This window comes from Scardinius erythrophthalmus (assembly GCF_964197995.2).
Source record: "Scardinius erythrophthalmus genome assembly, chromosome: 7".
Classification (NCBI taxonomy): domain Eukaryota; kingdom Metazoa; phylum Chordata; class Actinopteri; order Cypriniformes; family Leuciscidae; genus Scardinius; species Scardinius erythrophthalmus.
In genome coordinates, this window is record NC_138227.1 from 16613996 (window position 1) to 16639529 (window position 25534).

The 25534-nt window shown below is 36.7% G+C and overlaps 2 protein-coding genes across 3 annotated transcripts in view; both read right to left on the reverse strand.

Moving 5' to 3' along the window:
• Nucleotides 1-786: 786 nt before the first annotated feature.
• On the reverse strand, nt 787-10912 carry a2m2b (alpha-2-macroglobulin 2, member b; the record flags this gene model as incomplete). The annotated part of the gene is made up of 30 exons (XM_081370816.1): nt 10747-10912; nt 10404-10584; nt 9977-10127; nt 9820-9872; nt 9578-9598; nt 9310-9478; nt 9072-9156; nt 8862-8985; nt 8667-8784; nt 8443-8552; nt 7961-8119; nt 7530-7751; nt 7239-7451; nt 6703-6852; nt 5976-6090; nt 5408-5528; nt 5078-5303; nt 4881-5007; nt 4680-4801; nt 4488-4539; nt 4238-4321; nt 3992-4168; nt 3771-3846; nt 3451-3607; nt 2598-2672; nt 2354-2516; nt 2059-2252; nt 1763-1975; nt 910-1015; nt 787-827 (listed from the first exon to the last, which is right to left on the reverse strand). Exons 1-30 carry the CDS (start codon nt 10860-10862, stop codon nt 787-789), a joined length of 3921 nt encoding a protein of 1306 aa, XP_081226942.1. The 5' UTR covers nt 10863-10912.
• A 6780-nt stretch (nt 10913-17692) lies between these two features.
• Nucleotides 17693-25534, reverse strand: part of LOC308692995 (alpha-2-macroglobulin-like) — a 32997-nt gene continuing 25155 nt past the window's right edge. For both annotated transcript variants that reach the window (XM_081369675.1, XM_081369674.1), the window contains 13 exons: nt 24082-24165; nt 23819-23995; nt 23606-23681; nt 23270-23426; nt 21366-21440; nt 21122-21284; nt 20821-21014; nt 20525-20737; nt 20293-20411; nt 19905-19986; nt 19739-19822; nt 18059-18164; nt 17693-17946 (listed from right to left, as the gene is read on the reverse strand). In XM_081369675.1, the coding sequence (XP_081225801.1) occupies nt 17906-17946; nt 18059-18164; nt 19739-19822; nt 19905-19986; nt 20293-20411; nt 20525-20737; nt 20821-21014; nt 21122-21284; nt 21366-21440; nt 23270-23426; nt 23606-23681; nt 23819-23995; nt 24082-24165 (1571 nt within the window). In that variant the 3' untranslated portion in view covers nt 17693-17905. The remainder of the gene's footprint in view (nt 17947-18058; nt 18165-19738; nt 19823-19904; nt 19987-20292; nt 20412-20524; nt 20738-20820; nt 21015-21121; nt 21285-21365; nt 21441-23269; nt 23427-23605; nt 23682-23818; nt 23996-24081; nt 24166-25534) is intronic.

Here is a 25534-nt window from a genome sequence, read left to right on the forward strand (position 1 = left end):
AAGTCATGCACATGAATATATTAAATACAAGGATGTTAATTGTATTACAAAAGACATCTGATGGGCAAATGACACTTTTACTGGACTTTGGATAATGATCATTTTATTTGCTCTTTTCATAAAGTAATAGAGAATAGATATACAGTAACCAAAGCATTTATATTAACTATAAAGATAGTGTTATTGCATGTTAACAACAAGAATAATATTTCTCTAAAATGATAAAGCCTACAAAAGCTAAGCCTACCTGCATCTCACATGTCTTATTAAAGGAGAAGTTCACTTTTAAAATGAAAATTCTGTCATCATATACTCACCCTCATGTTGTTTCAAAGCTGTATGAATTTCTTTCTTATGCTGAACAGAAAGGAAGATATTTAGAAGAATATCAGTAACCAGACAGTTTTTGGGTCCCAATGACTTCCATAGTACATTTTTTCCTACTATGGAAGTCATTGGGACCCAAAAACTGTCTGGTTACTGATATTCTTCTAAATATCTTCCTTTCTGTTCAGCATAAGAAAGAAATTCATACAGCTTTGAAACAACATGAGGGTGAGTATATGATGACAGAATTTTCATTTTAAAAGTGAACTTCTCCTTTAATGTGCCTTTTAATGATAAAACACAAATGATAAGACCTAAACGTGTATAAAATAAATGGGAACCTATAAGCCAATAAGTAAATGAAAGCAAATTATATCTAATTATATATATATATATATATCACAGTTATATATTAAATTTGTGTGATGATATCTGTTGCTTCTTCTGCAGCGTCAGTCCTCAGGCACAGTGATTTAAGTACTCTGCTTCAGCCCGTTCGCCTGGAAACAAGATTTAAATGTGCTGCGAAGGTGTGAAGACGTAAGTGTATAAATAAATAAGCACGGAGTAATTTAGTCTTACTGGTCTGGTAGTAGTCATAGACTTTTATAACTGCTGGCTTGAGGTTTTTGACTGAGAAGTTCTGTTTAATACGTAGTGTTTGGCTGAAGCCAATGTTCTTTTGAACCTGTAAAAAAATATAAAACACATTAGTCATTCATTATAATTATAATTATAATTAAATTAGATTTATCAATGCTATGATATGGCAAAACATTTTTTTTTATGAGAATGTGAGAATAATTATTTTGGTGTAATATAGTAGGATTTAAAATGGATTTAATAGTTAATTGTCATTGACATCATAATGGTAGTCATTACATATTCCCACCTCTTGTAGATATACGATGACATGATCGTCTTTGGATTCAACACGATGTGCTACTCTCTTTAACTGTGGAAAAAATTTTTTTTAGCATAGACTAAAATATTCAGTAAAAATTTGGGGACTCACTCTCATAGACACTGGCTTAAAGCGCCTTACCTCGTCCAGGGAAGAGGGTTCCACTTGAAAACCTGACAAGAGTTTCATATCTACAATGACCATGTTTGAACTCGCTTCCGTCCCATTATATCTAATAAGAAAAATAAAAAATGGTATAATATAGTAATGCAATAACGGAGTAAAGAATTAAACCGTAACACTGAATGTGTGAATCACAATCCTTCCTTACACAACTCTTATTTCGACATCCAAAATTTGTCCTGTCGTTTTGTTACATTCTCCCATTGTCTCAGCAAAGACGAGTAATGCATTATGTTCCTTGGGAGTGGGAATATTGTAGAAAAGAGACATCTACAAGAAAGTCACATAACGTTATAACATCTCTTTAAGGTGTTTTCACATCGGTTTGGTTTGCTGTACTTCCCTAACCTGCACAGACACACAGGTTGATCCCTTCACTTCAATGCTGTATTTGGCTGGAACGGTCTGCAGCTGCTTCTCCTGGTACAGTAACTTGTTGTCCTGATTGACATCGAAGTGGTGAGTGTCTCCTGCTGACTGTACAGTCACTGTGCTGGAGCCGTCAGAGCTGAACACTTTAGTGGCGTACAAAGACAGAGCCTGAAGAGCCACCACTGTGTCCTGGGAAATAAATGTGTTCAGTAATGTCACTTTTACTCATTCACACTGCTAATAATGTGTTTGACTGGAGTAGTTTGAGTAACCTGTGTGGAGGAGAATCCTCCATAGGCATTCTGCTGCTTCACAAGCCAGCTGACAATCCTGTTAGCATAGCCCAGATCAGCTGTAGTGACTGAATCTGCAGAGAGAACAGCTAGCAGCACATATGAGCTGATCTCCACTGCCAGAGAATCAGAGTCCTCAGCAGATGCAGACTGAGACCAGTGGAGATGAGACCCTTGAGGACAAAAGACACATGCGTAACTCAATGAGCATGACAAAAAAAAACAAAAAAACAATAGTACAGACAACAGAAATCATCAGAAACAAACCTCTTACCGTCTGAAATAGCAACATCCTCCAGTTTCTTGAAAAGCTGCTGTCGAGTGTCTGTGTCTTTAGCCAGACTGAAAGTGTAGGCGAGCAGAGCAGTGGTGTAAATGTTTTTGACATCCTCAATGACGGACCTCAAGCATGACAAACCTTTACTGACGACAGGATCCTGTGACAAAAACAGAGAAACAGACACTGTGAGTGTCATTTTTCTATGAGTTTATACTGTGTTTCCTGAAGATGAACTTACTGTGACTGGAGTTTCCAGTTCAAGCAATGATGCAGTAATGTAGGCAGTCATGGTCACATTATCATTCACTCCACCCTGGAATATATGAGAAATGAAGGATAAATAAAGCAACACACTCAAACTAGGCTACTAAAGGAAAGTTCATCTAGACAAACTTTGATGTTGGCTTGAGAAAGTCTAATGGCCAGTTTCACAGACAAGCTTTATGCTAGTCCCAGACTAAAATGCAAGTTTGAGCTGTCTTCACTGAAAACAACTTGCGTTGACATACAGTCCCCCTGTGCTGAAAAACAAGCTTTTAATGTTGTTTATATGTCCGTGTGGGTTTTTTAAATGCTTTAAGACAACACTAATGCTGAGTATTTTCTCCTTAAAACTGCAGTGAACCAGACAGTCTCAAAAACGAGGTTTGAAATCGCTGGTGTAATTTGCATATTCTTCATAGAACCACGTATACTAAATGAGGCAAGGGTGTAGAGTTACATTCAAGCTATTTTAAGGCATGACAAATGTTTTTTCAAGGAAAAAAACATTTAAAAATGTAATTTTGGTGATCAAGGGTGAGTTTTAAGAGATCAAATGATTGACTACAAGGGGACTTTAAAATATTTCACTGCCATTGTTTTGTCTCAAGATGCACACCAGTAAATGTTTTTTAAGGCACGTTAATCTAATTAAGGCTTAATCTAAACCATGTCTGTGAAACCAGGCCTAAATGTTTTTTTTTTTTAAAGCTTAAACATCTTAGATTCCAGGTTTTCTAGATAGTTACTAAACCATTTCTAGGTGGCTGCTATTGTGTTCTAGATAGAAAGAGAGATAGAGAGATATAGAGAGACAGAAGTTGACAGACCTTCATTCTGTTGTTGAACAAGCTTCCCTGTTGGATAAAACAGCCGTCTGAATCCCGTCTACTTATTAACCAATTCTTTGCACCCTGAATAATTTCTGGATCAATAAATATGTATTTCTGTGCTCTGCCAAAAGACCTCAGGACAAAGGCAGTCAACCTGGTGGTGTGGAAGATATAATAAAAAAAATGTCATCAGGTGTTTCATCCATCATAAATTTCAAAACAAATTATTTGAACCGAGAGACACATTTTTAAATGGGTTTATTGTAGATTACCTTGATGTTTCTGTTTAACAAAAGTGATATTGAAAATATATTTACCATGTATTCCCATCTCCATAACCAAATGTGGTGTATGATCCATCAAAATGCTTGTAGTTCATTTGCCTCTGGTATCCTGTTTAGTGTAATAATGGTTAACACTTCAATGGTTTGTTTTGGTTGATGCAGTGTGTCTGATTATTCAACTTTACTGAATGACTTTCAGGTGTGTTGAAAAATGCATAATTTGTTATTTTCTTGACATGATTTATGTCTCTCACCGCTCTTCAGGAAGCCTGTGGCTCTCTCTCGGATGGCTGAGGTGAGCTGCTCTGTGTTCTCCAGATACTGCAGAATGTAAATATTGGGAGAAAGAACAGCCATGTTTTGCTCTCCACAGCCGTACGGCATCCGTAATAATCCATCAAGGTTCTTCAGAGCACGGCCCAATATGTCTCCTACCAGAGAATGTGATTGAGTGTACAAAACAAAACAGTATTGCAGTGAAGGTATGAATTCAAATTTACCAAGCACTGAAACAGTAGATCTTGCTGATCCCTCTATCATATTTTTGGGAAATGCCAGCTCTACTTCCTCCAAGAGATTTTGCCCTGTAGATTGAGGCACAAAACAAAACAATAAAGCTGGAAATAAATAATCCATTAAATAAATAATAAAATAATAAAATAAATTATTCATAAAGCTGGAAGTAGATTTAAAGTTAATCTAAATCTTTTTAAAAATCATGTGCACGGCATAAATGTGCACAGCCATTACCTTTGGGGCAAAGCAGCCAGCTGTGGCTTTTAGTTTTTTCGATTCCTTCAGCCTGGGAGATACAGGTTAATGTTAGCACAATAGCTTTTTATGATGTTTGGCTGTATAGTGTAACATGTGAAGGTAGAGTTTTAGATATAATATTGTAACAAACAATAATGCAACATATTTGCATAATTTGTTTCTACCCACATTTACACGCAAGCTTCGTGTGACCGTGTCAATGCGTCCTCTCTCTGGGACGCTCACAATCTCATTGTCACACACAGTCTGGGACGCCTCTGCCTCTGCACTGACTGTAATATTCAAGACTCCTAAAACATAAGACATATATACGTGAAGATACAACAGACACAAACACTGAGAAACAATGATTCAGACTGGAAAACTCACCAAGAACAGAAGGAGTGAGGATCCATTTAAAGGTTTTTCTTCCATTAGCACATAGACAGGATGAATACTGATCATCAGAGGAGGCTTTGAGAGTGTAGTCTGAGGACGGAGCTGGAGTCACTTTAACCTGTCAATCAATCACACATGATTAGAGGCATATTTGATATGATTTGATTAGACTGAGTCTGAAATCTCACCATGATGCACTTGGACAGATAGTTGAAGACCGTGGCCTTCAGCTCAAAGATCTCCCCACGGATGATGGAGTAAGGCAGAGAGAGCTCCAGAAAGAAGGGCTGGAAAACTGTCAGCTGAGCAGGAGGAGCGAGACCCAGACCTTCAGAGGACAGACAGAAGACCTCCGTCTCCCAAGAGGTGATGGTGTCAGGAACCGTGACAGGAACCTGAGCTGATCCAGAGTCCCTGAAGAGAAATTTGCATTTATTGTCACAAAATTTACCACAAGAGTGCCCATCATATTTGCAAGGGGACAGGCAGCACCTATATAGCACTTTTCATTCACTTACCCAACTTCAACAAGTTCCCAAATCCATGTTTCTGGGAAGAATGTGCGAATTGTTTCTACGGGTATGAGAGGTATGTTTAGAGTTCCTGTAATTAAGGATCCTCCAAGTCCAATTTGATTAACTACACACACACAAAAAAAGAAGGAAAACCTGAATCACCCCATATTGTACTGTAAAATAACATACTAATAATATTAATAACTAATAACTTTTTCAAACTCAAAGCTTCTAATTTGTTGACAACCAATTTATAAACTATTCTCATTACAAATGTGGGAGGATGGTTGGTGCATGTTGACACATTTGCCTTCAAATGCATGTCTTTAGCCTACAGCGTACACAAAACTGTTACACATACTCGCACCCCAAACATTCCTATTTACTTCTCGTTTTCGATATGGGTGTGTGTAATTTACACTGTAGAACAAAACGTCCATTTATAGTCAACTTATGTTTACCACATTTATGAAATTCTCTAGAGAACCACTGGCAAATTATAATGGCAAGCATTTTGCAATTTCACTAATTGTTGAAGGCAATTTCGAGATTTCATGTGGGTCATACTTACATCCCTGATCTTCTGTGAGTCCAGCAGCTCCTACAGGTATTGAACCCAGACCTCCAGCTCTATGAGAAACTCCAGCTGCTGCTGGAGGATATCCTGGGACAACATTCATCTCTGGCTGTAAACCATCGATACCATAGCCTGGAATTCAGCAGGAGATTTACTATTTCAGTTTAATTAGAACAAGTTCATGGTGTATAGGCTACATGCAGTATATATAGAGAGAAAATAAACAGACGTCTCACCGCCGCCAAACACTCTCCTATAAATTGCATCTCTGAATTGAATACAAGATGGCATTTTAATAATCAAATTTGTTGCCACCTTCAATCCCATGTTCTTGTCCAGATGACAATGCAAAAAGGCAAGAAACAAAGTCAGTACCTTAAAAAGTATTTCAGCTGCAACTGTTTTGTCCCAAAACATTAATCACAATAAACCTTTCAAATCACACGCAAACATAAAACCCAAATACTTACAGAGAAAGTCTCATAAACAGCATTTGCTGGGTTAGGCATAGGGTAAGGGTAGGACTGTATACTTGTTCCAGGTAAATCAACCAGAAAACTTCTTATGGATCTGATTTTAAAGCATTCTTCTTGATCTTCAGGGTAAAAGTGAAATAACCTTGGATGCAACATGCTGAAAACCTGTAGAAGGATGGCATGAATACAGTCATTTTTAAAATTGTCATTGCAGAAGTTGAAGACCGGTCTAAGATGGATATTACTTTGTCAAGGTCCAGGCGTTTATTTTTCTCCAGGATCAGGACGCTCTGATCTACAGCACTGATGCCGCACAGTGAACCAGGCTGAGCTGAGAGCTGGAGAGTGTTTTCTTCACCTGGAACAGCAGTAGTAGGAGAAAACTGCAGGGACACCTGTGACATACAGTGCAATCTTTCATTTCAAAACAAAAGTATTTCAACCGAAATTTACTAATTATTACACTTCTGATATGGCATTCAGTGGTGTCATATTTCCTAATATTCGTCATCATCCATGGCAATGCTGTATATAATATTCATACTAAGTACACACATATTTGCTTACTAGTGTTTAATAAAACAAATCAGACTCAGTGTAATTTCTTTTACTTGATAAACTGTTCATGAATCATCATCATCCTCATGATAATAAACAAATAATTGAACATCAGTATTAATATTACTGTAAGATTATTGCAGTGTTTGTCTTGTTGCTATTGTTTCATACACTGTACTAGCAGAAAATAATATGCAGATACAATTTCCATATTGTTAGTTACCTTGTTTGCAAGACATTTTTCAATTTGAAATGTTCTGGAAACAGCTAATACAATCTCACTGGGCGGCACACAGTAAGCAAGAAACCCTATATTATGACCCATCTGGTTGCGAACAAAAACTTTGAACACCACTTCTCCCTCCACCACTCCATCAGAGCCTTTTACTTCCACGTTCTTATACCCATGGTCGATTATCTCTTTTCTGGATAAAATCTGACAAAGAAAGAGAAAAGAGCAGTGAATAAAATAACTGCATGGGGAAAAAAAGTTTTGCTTCATCTCTGCACCCACCAGGTAGACTATGGTAACATAACCACTTTCAACAGTCTCTCCAGCAATAGTGTACTGTACTGTTACTGGAATCTCCATATCACACTTCAGCGGTTCTTCTAAAGCCTTTATAGCCAGTTTACTCTTTTTTTCTGGGCTTTCTTTGGGTTTTATTTGCAGAATTTTGTACACAGGATCAAAACTGAATGGAAGTCCAAGCACATTGAGTAGTGAAGCATGTGCCTGTCATGAACAGATCAAACAACACACGGTCAGAGAAACCAGCTGCAACTGGCTAAAACACAGACATAATCGAATGTGATACCCAATTACCAGTGCAAATCCTTAAACGTAGCATTTATTCTTAAATTCATGTACAGGTGTTTTTGAATGGAAACATCTGCAAAGCGGCACAGAACTAACATACACACGCATAGAAATAAAAAGCTCACCGATACGGTAATAGGTGCTCTTAAATAGGACGTATCAATGGTGAAATTGGCCAGACCATTGATGTCTGTGATGAGTACTTGAGGATGTTCAAAATAGTTGTGACGAACAAAAATCGTTAAGTTAGAAACTGGGGTCCCATGGGAGAACTCAGCTTTAACCTGGAGGAAAAACAGAAATTCATCAAGGACATACAGTACAGTAGTCAAAGAAAACACAGATAAAGATTACTGAATGAAAAACATAAGCAAAGTTAAAATCTTTAGGAACAATAATAACGAATTCCATGGCACCATCACAAATTGATAATGTATATGCTGTGAAACCATTAAAATTGTATAAATTAATATTAATAATAGCATGGTTATGCATGTGCATATTCACCCATAACAACAACCACCCATTTTTGTTAAAAATATTTGATTTAACTAATAAAATGCAATCAGCATGTTAAATTAGAATTAGATTGAATTGAATAGTGTACCTTTGCCTGTATGACTGAACCGGCCTCAAAGAACTCTGGCAGGTCAATAAATTTTAAGCTACCGAGATTATAGGACAAAATAACTGTTTCAGTCCTTTCCATTGAAATGTCTGTGAAACATAAAAAAGTGAAATCTTTTGCACAACCCATCAAGTAAGCACAATTATATTATGTTTTGTCAGCATATTGGCCAGATTTGTTTTCATGTTTGTTGCAGTACTAACCTGTCCCCTCTTCAGTTACTGATCCAGTGAACTCAAGAGACTGTGGCATGTAACTTTCTGAATTTTTGACAAAGACTGCCATGGGGAACTTCTGAGAGACACACCCAGTCTCATTCAGCTAGAAACAAATAATTATTTTATTCAGAAATAATGAATAGCTTATTTTTATTAAATAGAACATTTAGTCATCCTTACCACTGCTGACCTATTAAGACAGAGTGGAATCCCATACTGAACTGTATAAAAACCGATTGTTTGCATTAGGAAACTGCAGAGTCTCATCGTCACACGACCCACAACAGGCCGTCCATGGGTGTATCTGGTAAGACATACTGAAAGTTAACCAATCTTTCTGCTTAATGTGTTCATGTTTATTGTCCACATAAGGTGTTCAAATGACCTCACCTCCCACATACTCCCAGGTTTACTTCCTCTTTATTCGCTTTCACTGTCTTTGGATTTTCTAATATCACTTCGAATTTCGGAAGAACTGAACCACAAAGGAAGATGGCAAAGGAAAAACAAAGAAAACAAAAGATAAACAAGAAAAATTTCTTTACCCAGAAACCCAAAATGCTTATAGCACTGCTGTAAAAAACCTTTATTTTTAAGGGCACACTTTAAAAAGGATGGTACTACTCACCGTACTCTTTAACCTGAAAATTTTCATTGAATGTTCCTTTGCTAGTCTCAACAGACAGCTCATATGAACCAACAGAAGCCTCTGGATTCAGCTCATGGGAAAGTTGGAGAATCTTGCCATGGGTGGATGTGGCATTAATCCATTGATTGATTCTATTCCTTTGATTGTCCTGTTTTTATGAGAAAGCATTGGCATAGCAATGACAGGAATATTTATCCACCAAAAAATGTGTTAGTGAAAGTTAGGGAAAACAAGAAATGAAGTTTACCTGCACTGCTATGAGTTTGTACTGTGGATGTAAACAGATAACAGAAGTTCAGAAAACACTGGTTAGATTTCAACCTACAGCTGTTTACTCTGAGGTATAAGTCCACATTTCAAATATATTTGTCTAAACATTCATATGTACACATGAAGTCGTCTGAACGCTGAACCAAGGTCATGCCTTCTTTGCTCACGATTAAAATTCTGATATTAAATTTTGAATGCGAAAATTAAATTGCAACCTACTGTTTCATCAACTGGTTTTAAGTTTTGGTCCACTGTGAAAATCCTGAATTGGACTGTAAAATTGAGGAAGACATAGAAAACATCTTAAGATCTGCATAAAAGTGCATGAAAGCAGCAAGAGGTTAGCAAACACTGCAGCCGAATAGAGCGAAAATACCTGTTTGTCCAGGATTGTATATTTGTTTATCTGTCCGAATTATTGTCATTGGATTATAGGATGCAAAGTGGACTTTTCTTTTTTCAATCACATGAGTGTTTTTCCCTTGAACTTCCACTTGGATCACTTGCACTGAAACAGATTCAGGCGCCTGTTGAACACATGCAGTTGCATTACAAATATTTACTAGAGAGCAATTATTTCTTAGATATTAAACATGGAATTATTATTATTTTTTTTGCCAGTCTTGATAGATCATATTCTATATTACAAATGAAAAAAATAATTGTTGACATTCATGGCGTCCTATGGTGCTCAGATTTGTTTTATATTAACAAATACGTTTTTTTAAATCAATATATTCTTTTAAGACCATGGATATGCTGTTTTCAACAACTCTGTGAATAATTTAATCTTAATGACAGGCCTGAAAGTCAATGCAGCGGTGGATTTCCTTCTCAGTACTCTCTTGTAGAAGGGTTCTGTTCTGGTTATTGTCAACCAGAGAAATGGTCATCTGCATATTTTTTTCTGGTTTTAGAAGGGTCACACATAGTTTAACTTCCGAGCCTGTACTTATCGTGCTTGGAAACGTCACCACGAACAACCTACAAGAAGAAAAAGTATGTGCTAAATAACCCCCTGCCCCCTTTTAAATGCCTCAAGGAGCAAACTAATGATTTCATATTTGCAATACTCTGAGATATAAGAGTATACACACACACACACATGAAAGGACATTCAAATACAGACTAAAAAGGTTCACTTACGGCTCAGAGGTTCCTTGACAGAGACAAAGCAATAAAACGCAAGTTATTAATATTCCTCTTTTGAGTGACACAAGAAAAAAAGCCATCATAAAGGGATGTGTAGACTGTCTAAGCATCAAGCATTGTATATTCTAAACCTTTTCCAAATACCGTTTTTGTTTGACTGGACATGACCTTGGTGATGATTAACTGTCAGTATGAGGCATGGACTGTAGGATTAATTATTAAACAACAACAACAACTGTTACAATTCATCATTTTATAATTTATCATATAGATGGTTTTCATTTACCATTTTTTTTTTTCATTTGAATATGTTTGTCTATTTATTTCAATAGCTTTAGAATATTTTTTTTCTAAATTATTTTGTTTTGTGATATATTTAATGCCCTATCTATCTCCATTTTAATTATATATTTTATACTACCGATTGATTTATAATATTACCAATCAAGCACACACACAGTCTCACTTTACGTAACATGCACATAAATTGTAAGAATATGACTAATACTGATGAATAAACTTTACCCCATGAGGCCATGGGAGAGTATTTGTGAATGATGGTGAAGCGGCGCAACTGATGCTGGCAGGTCACATAATAATGGCAACATGAGGAAAGTGTGTCAGGATTACAATCAAACTTTTTCAAAAGAAGTACCTATACTCAAGAGAACATGCGATTCTGGACGCATGCCATAGTGAGCATTGATGCGCCCTAGTTTTCAAGGTGGTGCATTGTGGGACTTCTTAGGGAGCGAATTCAAGCTTGTGTGAATTTATTTAGAAACAGTTATAATTTTTGTTGTTATCTTAGTGAATGTAGACAGCTTAGCTAGTTTGTTTTCTATAGGTCTGGAGACTGGCTAGGCCACCCCAAGACCTTAATGTGCTTCTTCTTGAGCCACTCCTTTGTTGCCTTGGCAGTGTGTTTTGGGTCATTGTCATGTTGGAAGACGAGTTGAGTTGATGCCAAAGAGCTCAGTTTTGGTCTCATCTGACCACAGCACTTTCTCCCAGGCCTTCTCTGAATCATTAGATGTTCATTAGCAAACTTCACATGGGCTTTTACATGTGCCTTCTTGAGCAGGGGGACCTTACTGCAGGATTTCAATCCATTGTGGCGTAGTGTGTTACCAACGGTTAGCTTGGTGACTGTGGTCCCAACTGCCTTGAGATCATTAACTAGCTCCTCCTGTGTAGTTCTGGGCTGATCCCTCACCTTTCTCATGATTATCCTTACCCCATGAGGCTAGATCTTGCATGGAGCTACAGACTGAGGGCGATTGATTTTTAATTTTTCTCGATTTCTTCCATTTCCGAATAATCACACCAACAAGTCCCCTCCTCACCAAGCTTCTTGCTTATGGTCTCAGGGGTTAAAGTGAAAAAAATTCCTGAGCCTGAACTTTTTTTTGGGGGGGGGGGGGGTGGAATACTTATTTTCAAGTATTACAGCTGTATCTTAATGGCATCTTTTTATGAATGAAAGCCAGTATCACTAATATTATAGCTACTGATATCTCATGAAAATGATTTCCCCAAAAATTTTAAACGTTAGTCTTCAAAAAAATAAAAACTTTTAATTTAAGTGAACTTAAGACAATCGTCATTAAACCCATAATACATCATATGTCATATTTATCTGTACCATACAGAAATTGAATAAGGTTATAAAACAGTCCGCACTGCATAAATTATAAATTAAATATAAATTAATCCTTATCAAAGCTACAAGCGTTCTTTAGTCAAGAGCAGTGAGTAATTTTCTCTGCTCCCTCTGTTCTTTAGGTCAACTTTACTGACAGACAGAATGAATGGCTCCTGTCACTTTAAGATCTGCCGCTGTTGACAGGATCTCACATCTCATTCTCTCTACCATTTAAGATTTTATTTAACTCATTTAAGACTGTTCTTGTGATGATACTCGACAAAGAGGACATTCTGGCATAAATGTGTGTGTTATTGTTCGTTCAAGCGCGAAAGAGAACTCGATACTGGCGCGCATCTTTCTGTGCGTCGTACGTGTCAGGACATTCACTGAAAGCGCGTTCTCTTTTGTCTTGTCGCGCAGGAATGGTTCTAAAGCATTTGCGTGAATAAGAGCGTGATCATAACCCTAGCTAAATGATGTCAGAAAGAAAGAACGGATGGATGCTGCGTTAATTGCGTTAAATATTTTAAAACGTTAAAGCTGGACAAAAATGAATCGCATGCGTTGACGTTGACAGCACTTTTCATACATTGCTGACAGAAAATACTGCGGTTTGAAGTAAGCTACACAGAATGTTCTACATTTAATATTTATCTAACACAGTCTGAAGTTACCCATTATCCTGACCTGAGCTAATTTCCTGAATCAACCAACTAACATCTCCTTTCTTTCTTTTCATCCATAATGACATTAGCCTGTTGTTGTTTCTCGCGTTTCATCACTAACTGTGTCGCAATCTATTTTTTTATAGTCTATGGTCGCAACGGCTATACCTGCGCATTAGAACTTTCAGTGAACTAATTTTACAGGCTCGGTCCTGCTCCTCTGTGGCAATGACGGCGTGTGGTTAAAAATCACAACAAACGAATTTGAAAGTGGGGGGACATACCCCCTTTTTTTCTGGATTTTTTGGTTGATATTCGAAATAAACCTACCATAAAAAATTATAGACCCTTCATTTCTCTGTAAGTGGGCAAACTTACAAAATCATCAGGGGATCAAATAATTATTTTCTCCACTGTATACTGTTTTAGCTCTTCCAGAAAAAGGTTAAAGAAAGGCTTACACTTTCAATATTTACACTTGTGTACAAAATATTTGTCGAGAAACAAAATGAGATTAAGTAAATAAAAAAAACTGTTCTCTGTTCTCTTTCACAATGTAAATAACCCAGAATAACATTTTCATATTTTAACGAGATTTCAGGAATTATACCACAATTTTTTTTTTAAATGTACCACAACACCTAAATAAATTAGATAAATCTTCATAGTCATCAGAAATAATCCTTTGTAAAAAAAAAAAAAAAAAGGTTTTGTGGTATAGCAACGATGTACCATTTTATAAGACACTTCTTTGATCCTATTGTATACAAAAAATAATAATTTTTGTGGCAAAGTCCACACTCAAGCACTTAATTTCACCTATGTCTGTTCCTATAAAAGATCGCATTAGGACAAGAGACAACATCTTTCTGGAACAGAGAACGAATACTCCTGTTTGATTTGGTGGTAAGAGATCATTTACCAACATATGTATCATACATTGAGATGTGGCACAATCTGAGAGAGCTTGTTATTAAATCCCTTCATAAAAATAACAACCCCAGAAGGGATAGCTAAAAAAAATTTGCATGCTCCTTTGCTGTAATTGGGATTTTATAATGTGACAAAAATTCTTCATATTTTAAAGGAATTCCTTGGTCATTAAATAACTTACTCACTAAAATAATATTATTTTTAACCCAATCATCAAAGTGAATTGATTTATTTTTGTACAGCAAACCTCTGTTTTGCCTGTTTTAATTATATAAGTGTGCGGAGAAAAGTTATGCTTGTAAATTAAAGACCACATTAAGAGACATTGTTTGTAAAAGTAAGATAATTTGGAGGGAATTTGTCAGGATTTGTCAGATAAAAAAATTTGACTCCCTAATTTAGAAAGTTTAATTTTCTATAAAGTTCCACAAAGAGATGGGATTTTTCAAATGTTGTTTAATCCGATTAATTTTAAATGTATGATTAGAGTAGAGAAGTGGATTCAATTAAGTCTATTCTATATAAGTATGTTCATAAGAATTCATAACTAAAGATTTTCTAGTGTTTCTTATTTTTCCGTAAGAAATTAAATAAACATTGGTAAACTATCTTGGAAGTCTGAGCATCAACATAAAGAGATGTGGCAGAGTAAGCAAGACGTGAAAGATGCTTTGGAAAGTATAGTTCTACCCTTGAGAGACAAATCTCTGTGTAACCAGAGATTTAGTTTCTTTTAGTTTTTTTTTTCCATAATCTGAGAAAATTATCAACACTGACATCTGTTCTTCATATCCTTAGAAACGACTATATCCAAATAAGTAATTTTATCTTTCACTGGGATGCCTTGTTTGTCAAACAACAATTTTTGATTGAAAAGAGTTTATGGATATTTAAGTGTAAGCCTGATGCCCTGGAAAATACACTAATAATATTAATAGCTAAAGAAACCTGAGCAGAGATGCGTAAAAACAGTGTAGTATCATCTGCAAGTTGACTTAGTATCATCTCTCTGTCTGCAATATTGATGCCCTGTATAGCACTGGCCCTATATAAACAGAAAGTAATTGACCAGCTAATAAAAATAAATACGGTGAAATCGGACAGCCTTGTCTTATTCCACGTAGTAAAGTAAATCTGGTAGATGAGCCCGTCTTCAATTTGATAGAACAGTTTGCATTCACATAAAGTGTTTGAAGCGCTTCCATAAAAAACGACCAAAACCAAACTTTTCTAAGGCACGAAAAATAAAATGATGTTCAACGGAATCAAATGTTTTATTAAAGTCTAAAAACAAAATATAGCTCTCATCTACAATTAAATCAGAGTAATCAATAAGATAACACTAATCTAATATTATTTGAAATATGCCTCCCCGATAAGAAACCAGGCTGGGATTCATATAAAAGAGAATCTATTACTTTTTTAAGATGTTTAACAAAAATTAAGGCTAGAATTTTAAAGCCATTATTAAGAAGACATATTGGGCGCCAATTATCAAGACAAAGAACATCTTTTTGGGGTTTTGGAAGTAATGTAATAAGGCCTTGCATTATTGTAGGGGGGATTGTGCCTTTTAAAATACTTTCTCTGAAAACTTGCAATAGAAAAGGAGCTAATTGTTTTGCAAATAATTTGTAGAAATCTGAAGACAAGCCATCCACTCCTGGACAATTAATGGCTTCAGTGACTTCCTCCTGAAGGGCTGGATTTTGGAATCCACTGAATATAGAGATTATAATCAAGGTATTAATCAATATTTTTCTTTCTAAATATCAAATGAGTTGAATGACTTCTCTAGGCTTGTGAGATTTTACTTTGTTATAGAAGTCACCAGTGTGATTACTGAAATGTTCTTTTCATGTATTCTCTAATGTCTGTATTTGATATGAATGCAGTGACAGTGCTTGCTCATTTAGCCCGGCTTTAACGTGTTAATACATCCATCTGCTTTTTTAGGGTACTCTGACAGCTATGGTCAGAGGGGACATTGAAGTCTATAGTTTGAGTGACCATTTTAGCTAAAGTTTTTACTGTGTTAGATTAAAGTCTCCTCTCCTTGAGAGAAAGTACGTATTATCTTGATGTTTTGAGAATACTCTCCTGTTTATAGTTAAAGCCCGGCCAAATCCAACCTTGAGAAAGCTGTGTGTCGTTAGTATTCATGGTTACAGGTTAAGGAGCCACTGGCATTATTGGAGATTGACTGAGTTGTTGTTCTGGACATGCTGCAACCCAGCAATCCAAATCTGCGACCTGGAAGGTCACGACGTGCCTAACTTCAGGGTCCGAGTGTCAGCTGCATAAACGATGGATATGCTTCAGTCTATCTTTTTATGTGTGGAAAATTACTATGTTTATTGATTTCTTAGCCAATGAGAATGATTCAACCTGAAGCAAGGACGTAGCTTAGACCTTGGTGTAGGATATAACTGCTGTGATCTTTGTAACTGTAAACGGGGCGGCCTACAAACTCTTTGTGAGTCTTGAAGCTGATTCTGCTGATGAAACTGCAAACTATATCTTCAGTAAAACTTTTCTTCATGACGAGCGAACATCCAGGTCATGAGATAAACTGGACCGTCTCTTTTAAAGGACTCTCATGCTAAAGGAGGTCCATCAAAACATTTCTGTTGATCATCTGATAAATTATTCAGCAATGTAGGCAATGCTTGAAAACTTTTGCTAAAATAGCACTACTAAAACCTTAAAAATACATTTGAGACAAATAATAAAAATAGTATTCAGGCATGCAGCAAAATATAGATGAAATTATATAATTACTAATACACAGCCTTCTTTTCCTACCTACTCCATTAACACGTTTAAAAACTTAAGAGTTAATGCATGTATTAGTATATAAGAAAATATTTTCATTATATTAGAAAATATATATTTTTATATTAATGCCATTTGCAGTTAAAGTAGATCTGTTGTACTGTAGAAAATAGTAAGATCTACATATCATATCATCTGAATAAACTATAGGCTCATACACAGAGAAAAAAAAAACGGCCACTGACCTGTTTCCTGAAAACAATCAATACTGAAATCAAGGGTCAAGAATCACCTACACCCACTCAGTCAGATTACTGTAAATGTTTGTTTAGATTTGCAAACCCCTTCTTATATGGGGTCTGAAAAGATTTTAGCATTAAAATGTCAAGTAAATCTATTAAATGAGCAATTAAATGATACTTTTACTTTAGATTGCACACCATGATTAAGATTTTACCATGTTTGTTTTTCTGCCTGATCACTTATAATGTTAGTAACATTGTATGGATATGCAGATCGGCGGATTGGCAAACTTCCTATGTGTTATTTTGAGTTCTTCTGTTTTTTAAGAATAATAGTTTGTCTTTTCCTGATTACCCTTTCTATGATGGGATGAGTGAAGTTTCTGACCTCTCAATGACTTTAGGTAAGGTGATTTGTTATTTGTTCATATTTCATAATTTAGTTGTTTGATGATGCTGTTCAGTTAATGCAGGGTAAAATAAATATTCTACAGCATGAGGACCTTTAATGGTCATAAAAAACCCTCTTATAAGACAAGATAACTGAAGCAGAGCTGAGACCAGATAAAAAACAATCCCAAGATATAATCAAAATATCTTGTCTGATTCTGAAATGTTGCCATAGCATGTAGCTACTACACATTCAACAATTCAACCAGCTCACTATAACTTGTTTTCATCACTTTTATTAATCATATGAATTGTGAATTGAACAGTCATGTTCTGAAGAGATGTGGCCAAAAACTGATAAGAATTTGGGTTGTTCTAATTTGGTATGATATTGAAAATAATTTTGCACAGGATAAAGAATAAACATTATAATATTATGCATTAGAGTGTTCAAACATCTTTATCCAAGCTGAACTATGAGGTGATGCACTTCAGCAGCTTCATTCACAGTGAAAGGAGTACTCGGCCTCTGACTGATCACCTGAAGGAAAAGAAAGATGTTCACATTCATACAACAATGGAAACCTGTAAATCTGAATAAACAATGTGCATCGCATGATCAAAACATTCAACGCTGGCTTATTAAATCTTACTTGTTTGGTAGTAATCGTACACTTTGACCACAGCCGGCTTGAGATTCTTCACTGGAAGAATCTGTTTTATTTGTATCTGGTAATTCATTGGAATATTTTGTGGGATCTGCAGGAGGAAACAAACACATTAGTTATGGACATTATGGATAAAAGGTTTATGGATCGACCTAATAATTTACAGGGGTGCAAACACATGTATGGTCAAAAAAGAGAGAGGTAATTGAAGCCCTCGTCCCGCGGCAAATATCCAGATACTACATTGCAAACATCCCCAACCCACCCCTACAGGCACATAGAGTCAAATGAAATTTAGAAAAACTATCTTGCACTTCTTCTTCTTGTTTTACTGCTACTTCCTGAAAACAATTTCACCTGATGATTTGATTAGCTCTTTTTGTAAAGAATTAATAATTCTAGGATGATTGGGGTAATTGTGTAGGGTAGGCCTAGTGCATCTGCATAGAAACTAATAAACAAAATAGAAGCATATATAAATACAATAAAACACAAATACACGAGAAATAAAGCAGTGCTTTATGTTTTTCAGGTAAATTAACTGTATTAAGTATTAATACAGTTTATCTTTTGACAAAACGTGATTTTTCTCTTTCTCTTTTGTTGTTTGATTAACTTTGGTGACACATACAGCTGCAGGTATATTGGGTGCTGTCCCTTTAAGACGAATGCACGTATCTAGTACCGGTAATTAAGTTTTATTTTGACTGCGTTTACGGGGAAACTCGTTGAGATGGACACTGGCTTATTTTTTCGTGCACATGTCTGTTCAAACACAAATAGATAAGAAAGAAAAGGTAATTCGGTGTTCACGAACTTCACGTGCTGTCTGCGACTGCGTGGCTCTGTGCGCCGACAGACCATCTACATTTGGATGTTAAACATAATATATATAGCCTGATACAGCAAAGACAACGTCGGCAGTATTGACGGCAAAATAGGCAACAGAATATTTCGTTCTGTAAGCCTATTGACAGGGGCAATATTTGAAAATCGATAATTAGGCCTATTTTTTAATTTACAATTATATATGCATTTGTCAAAACCGAGAAACTTTCAAGCATCAAAATGTAATTTATTAATATGTATTTGCGCCTTCTATTTTGTCTGAAAACTTCCAACACTCCAACACTCTTGCGTGTCGCGTGAAAAATAGGCGTCGGTTGCGGTTCTATTTCTAGCACGCGGTTTCGGCGCGGCTCGAGAAGTGTGTGTGTCACGCAGGCATTGTGCTCTAACACAAGCTCTAACCAGTTAACATGAGAGCCGACATAAAAACGGACACTCCACGCCACGCAGAGAGAAATGTGATGCAGTGGCAGATCCAGAGTGAGACAGAAACACTAGTGGTTCACGCTTGCGCACATACTGCTGGTTTGGCGCGCAGTGTTCTGATTCGCTTATTTCCTATTTACTTGTTGGTGGACGCAATCCAGAATTACTGTTGGTTAAATTATAATCAGATATAATGTATATAGATATAAATTATAATCAGACCCTCTCAAACCATCAGACCCCCCCCCTCCCCCCCTTAAAAAAAAACTCTTCGGATCTGCACGATTCACACAAGTCACCCAAACTGACGTGAAAAAAGCGGGAGGCGCCGAAAAGCGCGCTGTTTGCACCCCTGAATTTAAAATAATATGAATGTTGCTGTTTTCTCACCTCCTTCAAATACACAATGACATGATCATCTTTAGAATCGACCCGTTCCACAAGTGGTACGTATGATCTGGAAGAACTTCCAAGCTGTGGGGAAAAGTGCTGGTTAATTTCTAAATAGTGAACTCTAGAAACTTTACACATTCTGTGAAGAACCACTCAAACACACCATTGATGTATCAGCTGTGAATCCAGATAAGAGTTTAATATCCACAATGACCATGTTAGTCCTTTCCTGTAGACCATCGTATCTGGAAAAGAGCAAATGAAAAGGTTTGTTTCTTAAATGCCTCATATAAATGTATAAATAAGTGAGAACAAAAGCCAGTAATTTACAAGACATACAGAGTTTATCACTCAAATCACTCATAATGTGTCAATAATAAAAATCTTTTCTTGTTTCTCAAGTTAGTGTTTAGTGTTGCAGTTTTAACTATTGAGATATGCCTTTTCAGTTTATATTGCTTTTGTGTTTAAGATGCTAAAAATATTCAATAAAGCCTTATTTGTTAGTTTATCGTACGTTATAATCTTTTGATCTGAATAAAAATTCTTACTTGACTGTGAAGTTCAAAATGAAATTTTGTCCCAATGTTTTGCAATCTCCCTCAATCTTAGCGTCAATGCTCAATGTTTTAGCTCCAGTAGGAGTGGGAATGTTGTAGAACTGAGCAATCTGAGAGAGTCAACACAAACAAAAATAAATTAATAAACCATTTCACAGCAGAATAACCACAATGCCAAGAGAGAAAGAGAGAGTGAGTAAATGAAGCTGATCGCACTACAGACCTGCACAGACACACAGGTTGATCCCTTCACTTCAATGCTGTATTTGGCTGGAACGGTCTGCAGCTGCTTCTCCTGGTACAGTAACTTGTTGTCCTGATTGACATCAAAGTGGTGAGTGTCTCCTGCTGACTGTACAGTCACTGTGCTGGAGCCGTCAGAGCTGAACACTTTGGTGGCGTACAAAGACAGAGCCTGAAGAGCCACCACTGTGTCCTGGGAAATAAATGTTTTCAGTAATATCACTTTTACTCATTCACACCGCTAATAATGTGTTTGATTGGAGTAGTTTGAGTAACCTGTGTGGAGGAGAATCCTCCATAGGCATTCTGCTGCTTCACAAGCCAGCTGACAATCCTGTTAGCATAGCCCAGATCAGCTGTAGTGACTGAATCTGCAGAGAGAACAGCTAGCAGCACATATGAGCTGATCTCCACTGCCAGAGAATCAGAGTCCTCAGCAGATGCAGACTGAGACCAGTGGAGATGAGACCCTTGAGGACAAAAGACACACGCGTAACTCAATGAGCATGACAAAAAAAAAAAAAACAATAGTACAGTCATAAAAGACAACAGAAATCATCAGAAACAAACCTCTTACCATCTGAAATAGCAACATCCTCCAGTTTCTTGAAAAGCTGCTGTCGAGTGTCTGTGTCTTTAGCCAGACTGAAAGTGTAGGCGAGCAGAGCAGTGGTGTAAATGTTTTTGACATCCTCAATGACGGACCTCAAGCATGACAATCCTTTAGTGATGACAGGATCCTGTGACAAAAACAGAGAAACAGACACTGTGAGTGTCATTTTTCTATGAGTTTATACTGTGTTTCCTGAAGATGAACTTACTGTGACTGGAGTTTCCAGTTCAAGCAATGATGCAGTAATGTAGGCAGTCATGGTCACATTATCATTCACTCCACCCTGGAATATATGAGAAATGAAGGATAAATAAAAGCAACACACTCAAACTAGGCTACTAAAGGAAAGTTCATCTAGACAAACTTTGATGTTGGCTTGAGAAAGTCTAATGGCCAGTTTCACAGACAAGCTTTATGCTATTCCCAGACTAAAATGCAAGTTTGAGCTGTCTTCACTGAAAACAACTTGCGTTGACATACAGTCCCCCTGTGCTGAAAAACAAGCTTTTAATGTTGTTTATATGTCCGTGTGGGTTTTTTAAATGCTTTAAAACAACACCAATGCTGAGTATTTTCTCCTTAAAACTGCAGTGAACCAGACAGTCTCAAAAACGAGGTTTGAAATTGCTGGCGTTTCTGATGTCAACGAGTGGATCTCTGAGCTGGCATGATTTGCATATGAGCATTTGCATATTCATAGAACCACGTATACTAAATGAGGCAAGGGTGTAGTTACATTCAAGCTATTTTAAGGCATGACATGTTTTTTTCAAGGAAAACACATTTAACCCTCTACCACACGCATTATGATAGACCTATAGAAAAAATATTTGACTCTTTCTTTTCTTAGAATGGCTTAACTTGAAGTGCTGTAAAAAAAAAAAAAAAAAAAGGAAAAAATATTGTTTTAAGGTACTTTATGATATGTTGCCATATGGCAACAACATACAAAAGTGGAAATGTTTCGAAAAAAATTGCCATTTAAATTTGAGTGGACCAACATTCCACAGGCCACAATCAACAACCTGATCAACTCTATGCGAAGGAGATGTGTTGCAATGTGTGAGGAAAATGGAGGTCACACCAAATACTGACTGGTTTTTGGGTCCCCCCAGACCCCCCCCCCCCCCCTCAATACAGTAAAACTGCACATTTTAGAGTGGCCTTTTATTGTGGCCAACCTAAGGCACACCTGTGAAATAATCATGCTTCAGCATCTTGATATGCCACACCTGTGAGGTGGATGGATTATCTTGGCAAAGGAGAAGTGCTCACTAACACAGATTTAGACAGATTTTGAACAATATTTGAGAGAAATATGCCTTTTGTGTACATAGAAAAAGCCTTAGAACTTTGAGTTCAGCTCATGAAAAATGGGGGCAAAAACATAAGTATTGCATTTATAACTTTGTTTAGTGTAGCTAGCTAAACTATTGCAATAATGTCATTCCACTATTGCACATTGTTGTCGCTTGGCAACACAAACATTTGATCAATTTACCAAAAACTAACTTACCTGAGGTGATGTTTCCGACAAGAAACATACCGACAAGAGACCGCAGTCTGTCAATAATCGCGCCACAGAAAAAAACTGCATGTCATGTGACTTAACCAAAGCACATCATTGGCTAAACTAAGGTCTTCTCATTCCAACAAAAAACACGAGAATGTTTTCTTAAAGAGACAATGGCAAGGAAATGAACACAAAGAGTATGTTGCCATATGGCAACACCATGCGGTTGAGGGTTAAATATGTAATTTTGGTGATCAAGGGTGAGTTTTAAGAGATCAAATGATTGACTACAGGGGGACTTGAATAAAATATTACACTGCCATTGTTTTGTCTCAAGATGCACACAAGTAAATGTTTTTTTAAGGCATGTTTAAAAAAGGTACTTAAATATCCTAATTTAACTAAGGCCTAATCCTGGCTTAATCTAAACCATGTCTGTGAAACCAGGCCTAAAATGTTTTTTTTTTTAAAGCTTAAACATTTACAGGTCTAAGATTCCAGGTTTTCTAGATAGTTACTAGACCATTTCTAGGTGGCTGCTATTGTGTTCTAGATAGAAAGAGAGATAGCGAGATATAGAGAGACAGAAGTTGACCGACCTTCATTCTGTTGTTGAACAAGCTTCCCTGTTGGATAAAACAGCCCTCTGAATCCCGTCTACTTATTAACCAATTTTTTGCACCCTGAATAATTTCTGGATCAATAAATATGTATTTCTGTGCTCTGCCAAAAGACCTCAGCACAAAGGCAGTCAACCTGGTGGTGTGGAAGATATAATAAAAAAAATGTTTCATCCATCATAAATTTCAAAACAAATTATTTGAACCGAGAGACACATTTTTACATTTTTTTTTTTTTTTTACCATACTTTTGGGTTTATTGTAGATTGCCTTGATATTTCTGTTTAACAAAAGTGATATCGAAAACATATTTACCATGTATTCCCAGCACCATAACCAAATGTGCTGTATGATCCATCAAAATGCTTGTAGTTCATTTGTCTCTGGTATCCTGTTTAGTGTGATAATGGTTAACACTTCAATGGTTTGTTTGGGTTGATTCAATGTGTCTAACTTTACTGAATGACTTTCAGGTGTGTTGAAAAATGCATAATTTGTTATTTTCTTGACATGATTTATGTCTCTCACCGCTCTTCAGGAAGCCTGTGGCTCTCTCTCGGATGGCTGAGGTGAGCTGCTCTGTGTTCTCCAGATACTGCAGAATGTAAATATTGGGAGAAAGAACAGCCATGTTTTGCTCTCCACAGCCGTACGGCATCCGTAATAATCCGTGAAGATTCCTCAGTGCACGACCCAATATGTCTCCTATAAACCATACACACATGAAACTCACTACATTTTATAAGTCCAAACCCAATCTCCTCATTTCTGCTTGTATTTGTAAATGTTACCAATGACTGAAACAGAGGATTTGGCTGATCCCTCTATCACATCTTTAGGGAGAGTCAGAGCCACTTCCTCTGAGAGACTGTCACCTATAAACCAGACAGACAGAAACACATATCAGTGATCAGCAAAGTAACTCTATAAATTTAGCGAAGTTCCTAAATGTAATTTCGGGAGGAGCGAACCCATCTAATCTTTTAATTAACTGCTGGAGCATATAAGCAGCTGCTTACCTGGCTCTGGCATCCCTCCACCTCCCCAACTCCTCCAACATAATTAGGCATCTTGTTGCCATACTGATCACAGGGGGGTATATCTAAGCTCGAGTTGAAGTTGCTTCCTCGAACCCCTCCACTGTGGTCAGCATGCCAAATACGCTTAACCTTATTAGCTTAAAGTAGGGCTGGGCGATATGGCCAAAAAAAAATATCACAATAATTTTTTTTATATCAGTCGATATCGATAATTATCACAATAAAAGCCAAATCTTTATTTCTTTCAAGTTTAAAGGCAGATTTTTGCTCCTAAGTGAAAGTTGTAGAAACCAGAGCGTTAACTGTGGTTTTAAACTACTCTTTATTGTCAGAACATATCATGGCAAACACTTGCCAAACAGGTGAACATTTCACAAATCTGAGGTAGAACATTCAAACATTTGTCATTTTTCCTTAACAAAATAAATATATTTATTGGACAATTTCTTAGTTTCTGCATGTGCTATTTTTTTTTGGGGGTAAAATGTAATATTCTGACTGTTTGAGTTTTATTAAACTTAACCATTGGTCATCCAGTGTATCATGCATTTAGATCATGACAACCACAGATGAAACCAGCACCTCACTATTATGGCAAAATGTAACTCTATGGTTTCTATGGTATTTGTACGAAAAACAGCAGCCTAAATACATTATTAAATACTGTAATTATATTCCATTAGTCCTTTAATACATTGTCTACATTAATAATATCATACAATTCAATATGTATATCCCACATTTCATGGTGCAGTTAATATTACTAGGCTAACGTTACAGTAAATCCATGGTAAATGATGGGAATTTGTAGAAGGAAAAGCCTTCTGACTGTATCGTTGCGCACAGTGTTTCTCCTGTTTGTCAGCGCTGTTTCATCTGCCTTTAAACTGGTTTAAATCACTGAGACATTTGTGTTACTCGCTGAATTCAAGCGCTTCTCACTGGATTTCGTGACCGAGACTGATCAGAGTAAACACATCTGCTCTAGTGAGCTCGCGCACATTCTCTGGCTCGCGCTGCCGTTTGGACTTTGAGCCGAGTGGATAAATGGACCGTGTGGCGCGTGGTTCAAATGAGTTTCATTCCGCTTTTTGCGCAATGCGCATAAACATTATCGAACATTTATCGACCTCTTGATATCGTTTTATCGAGAAAAATTATATCGAGATAATTATCGCTATCGTTTTATCGCCCAGCCCTAGCT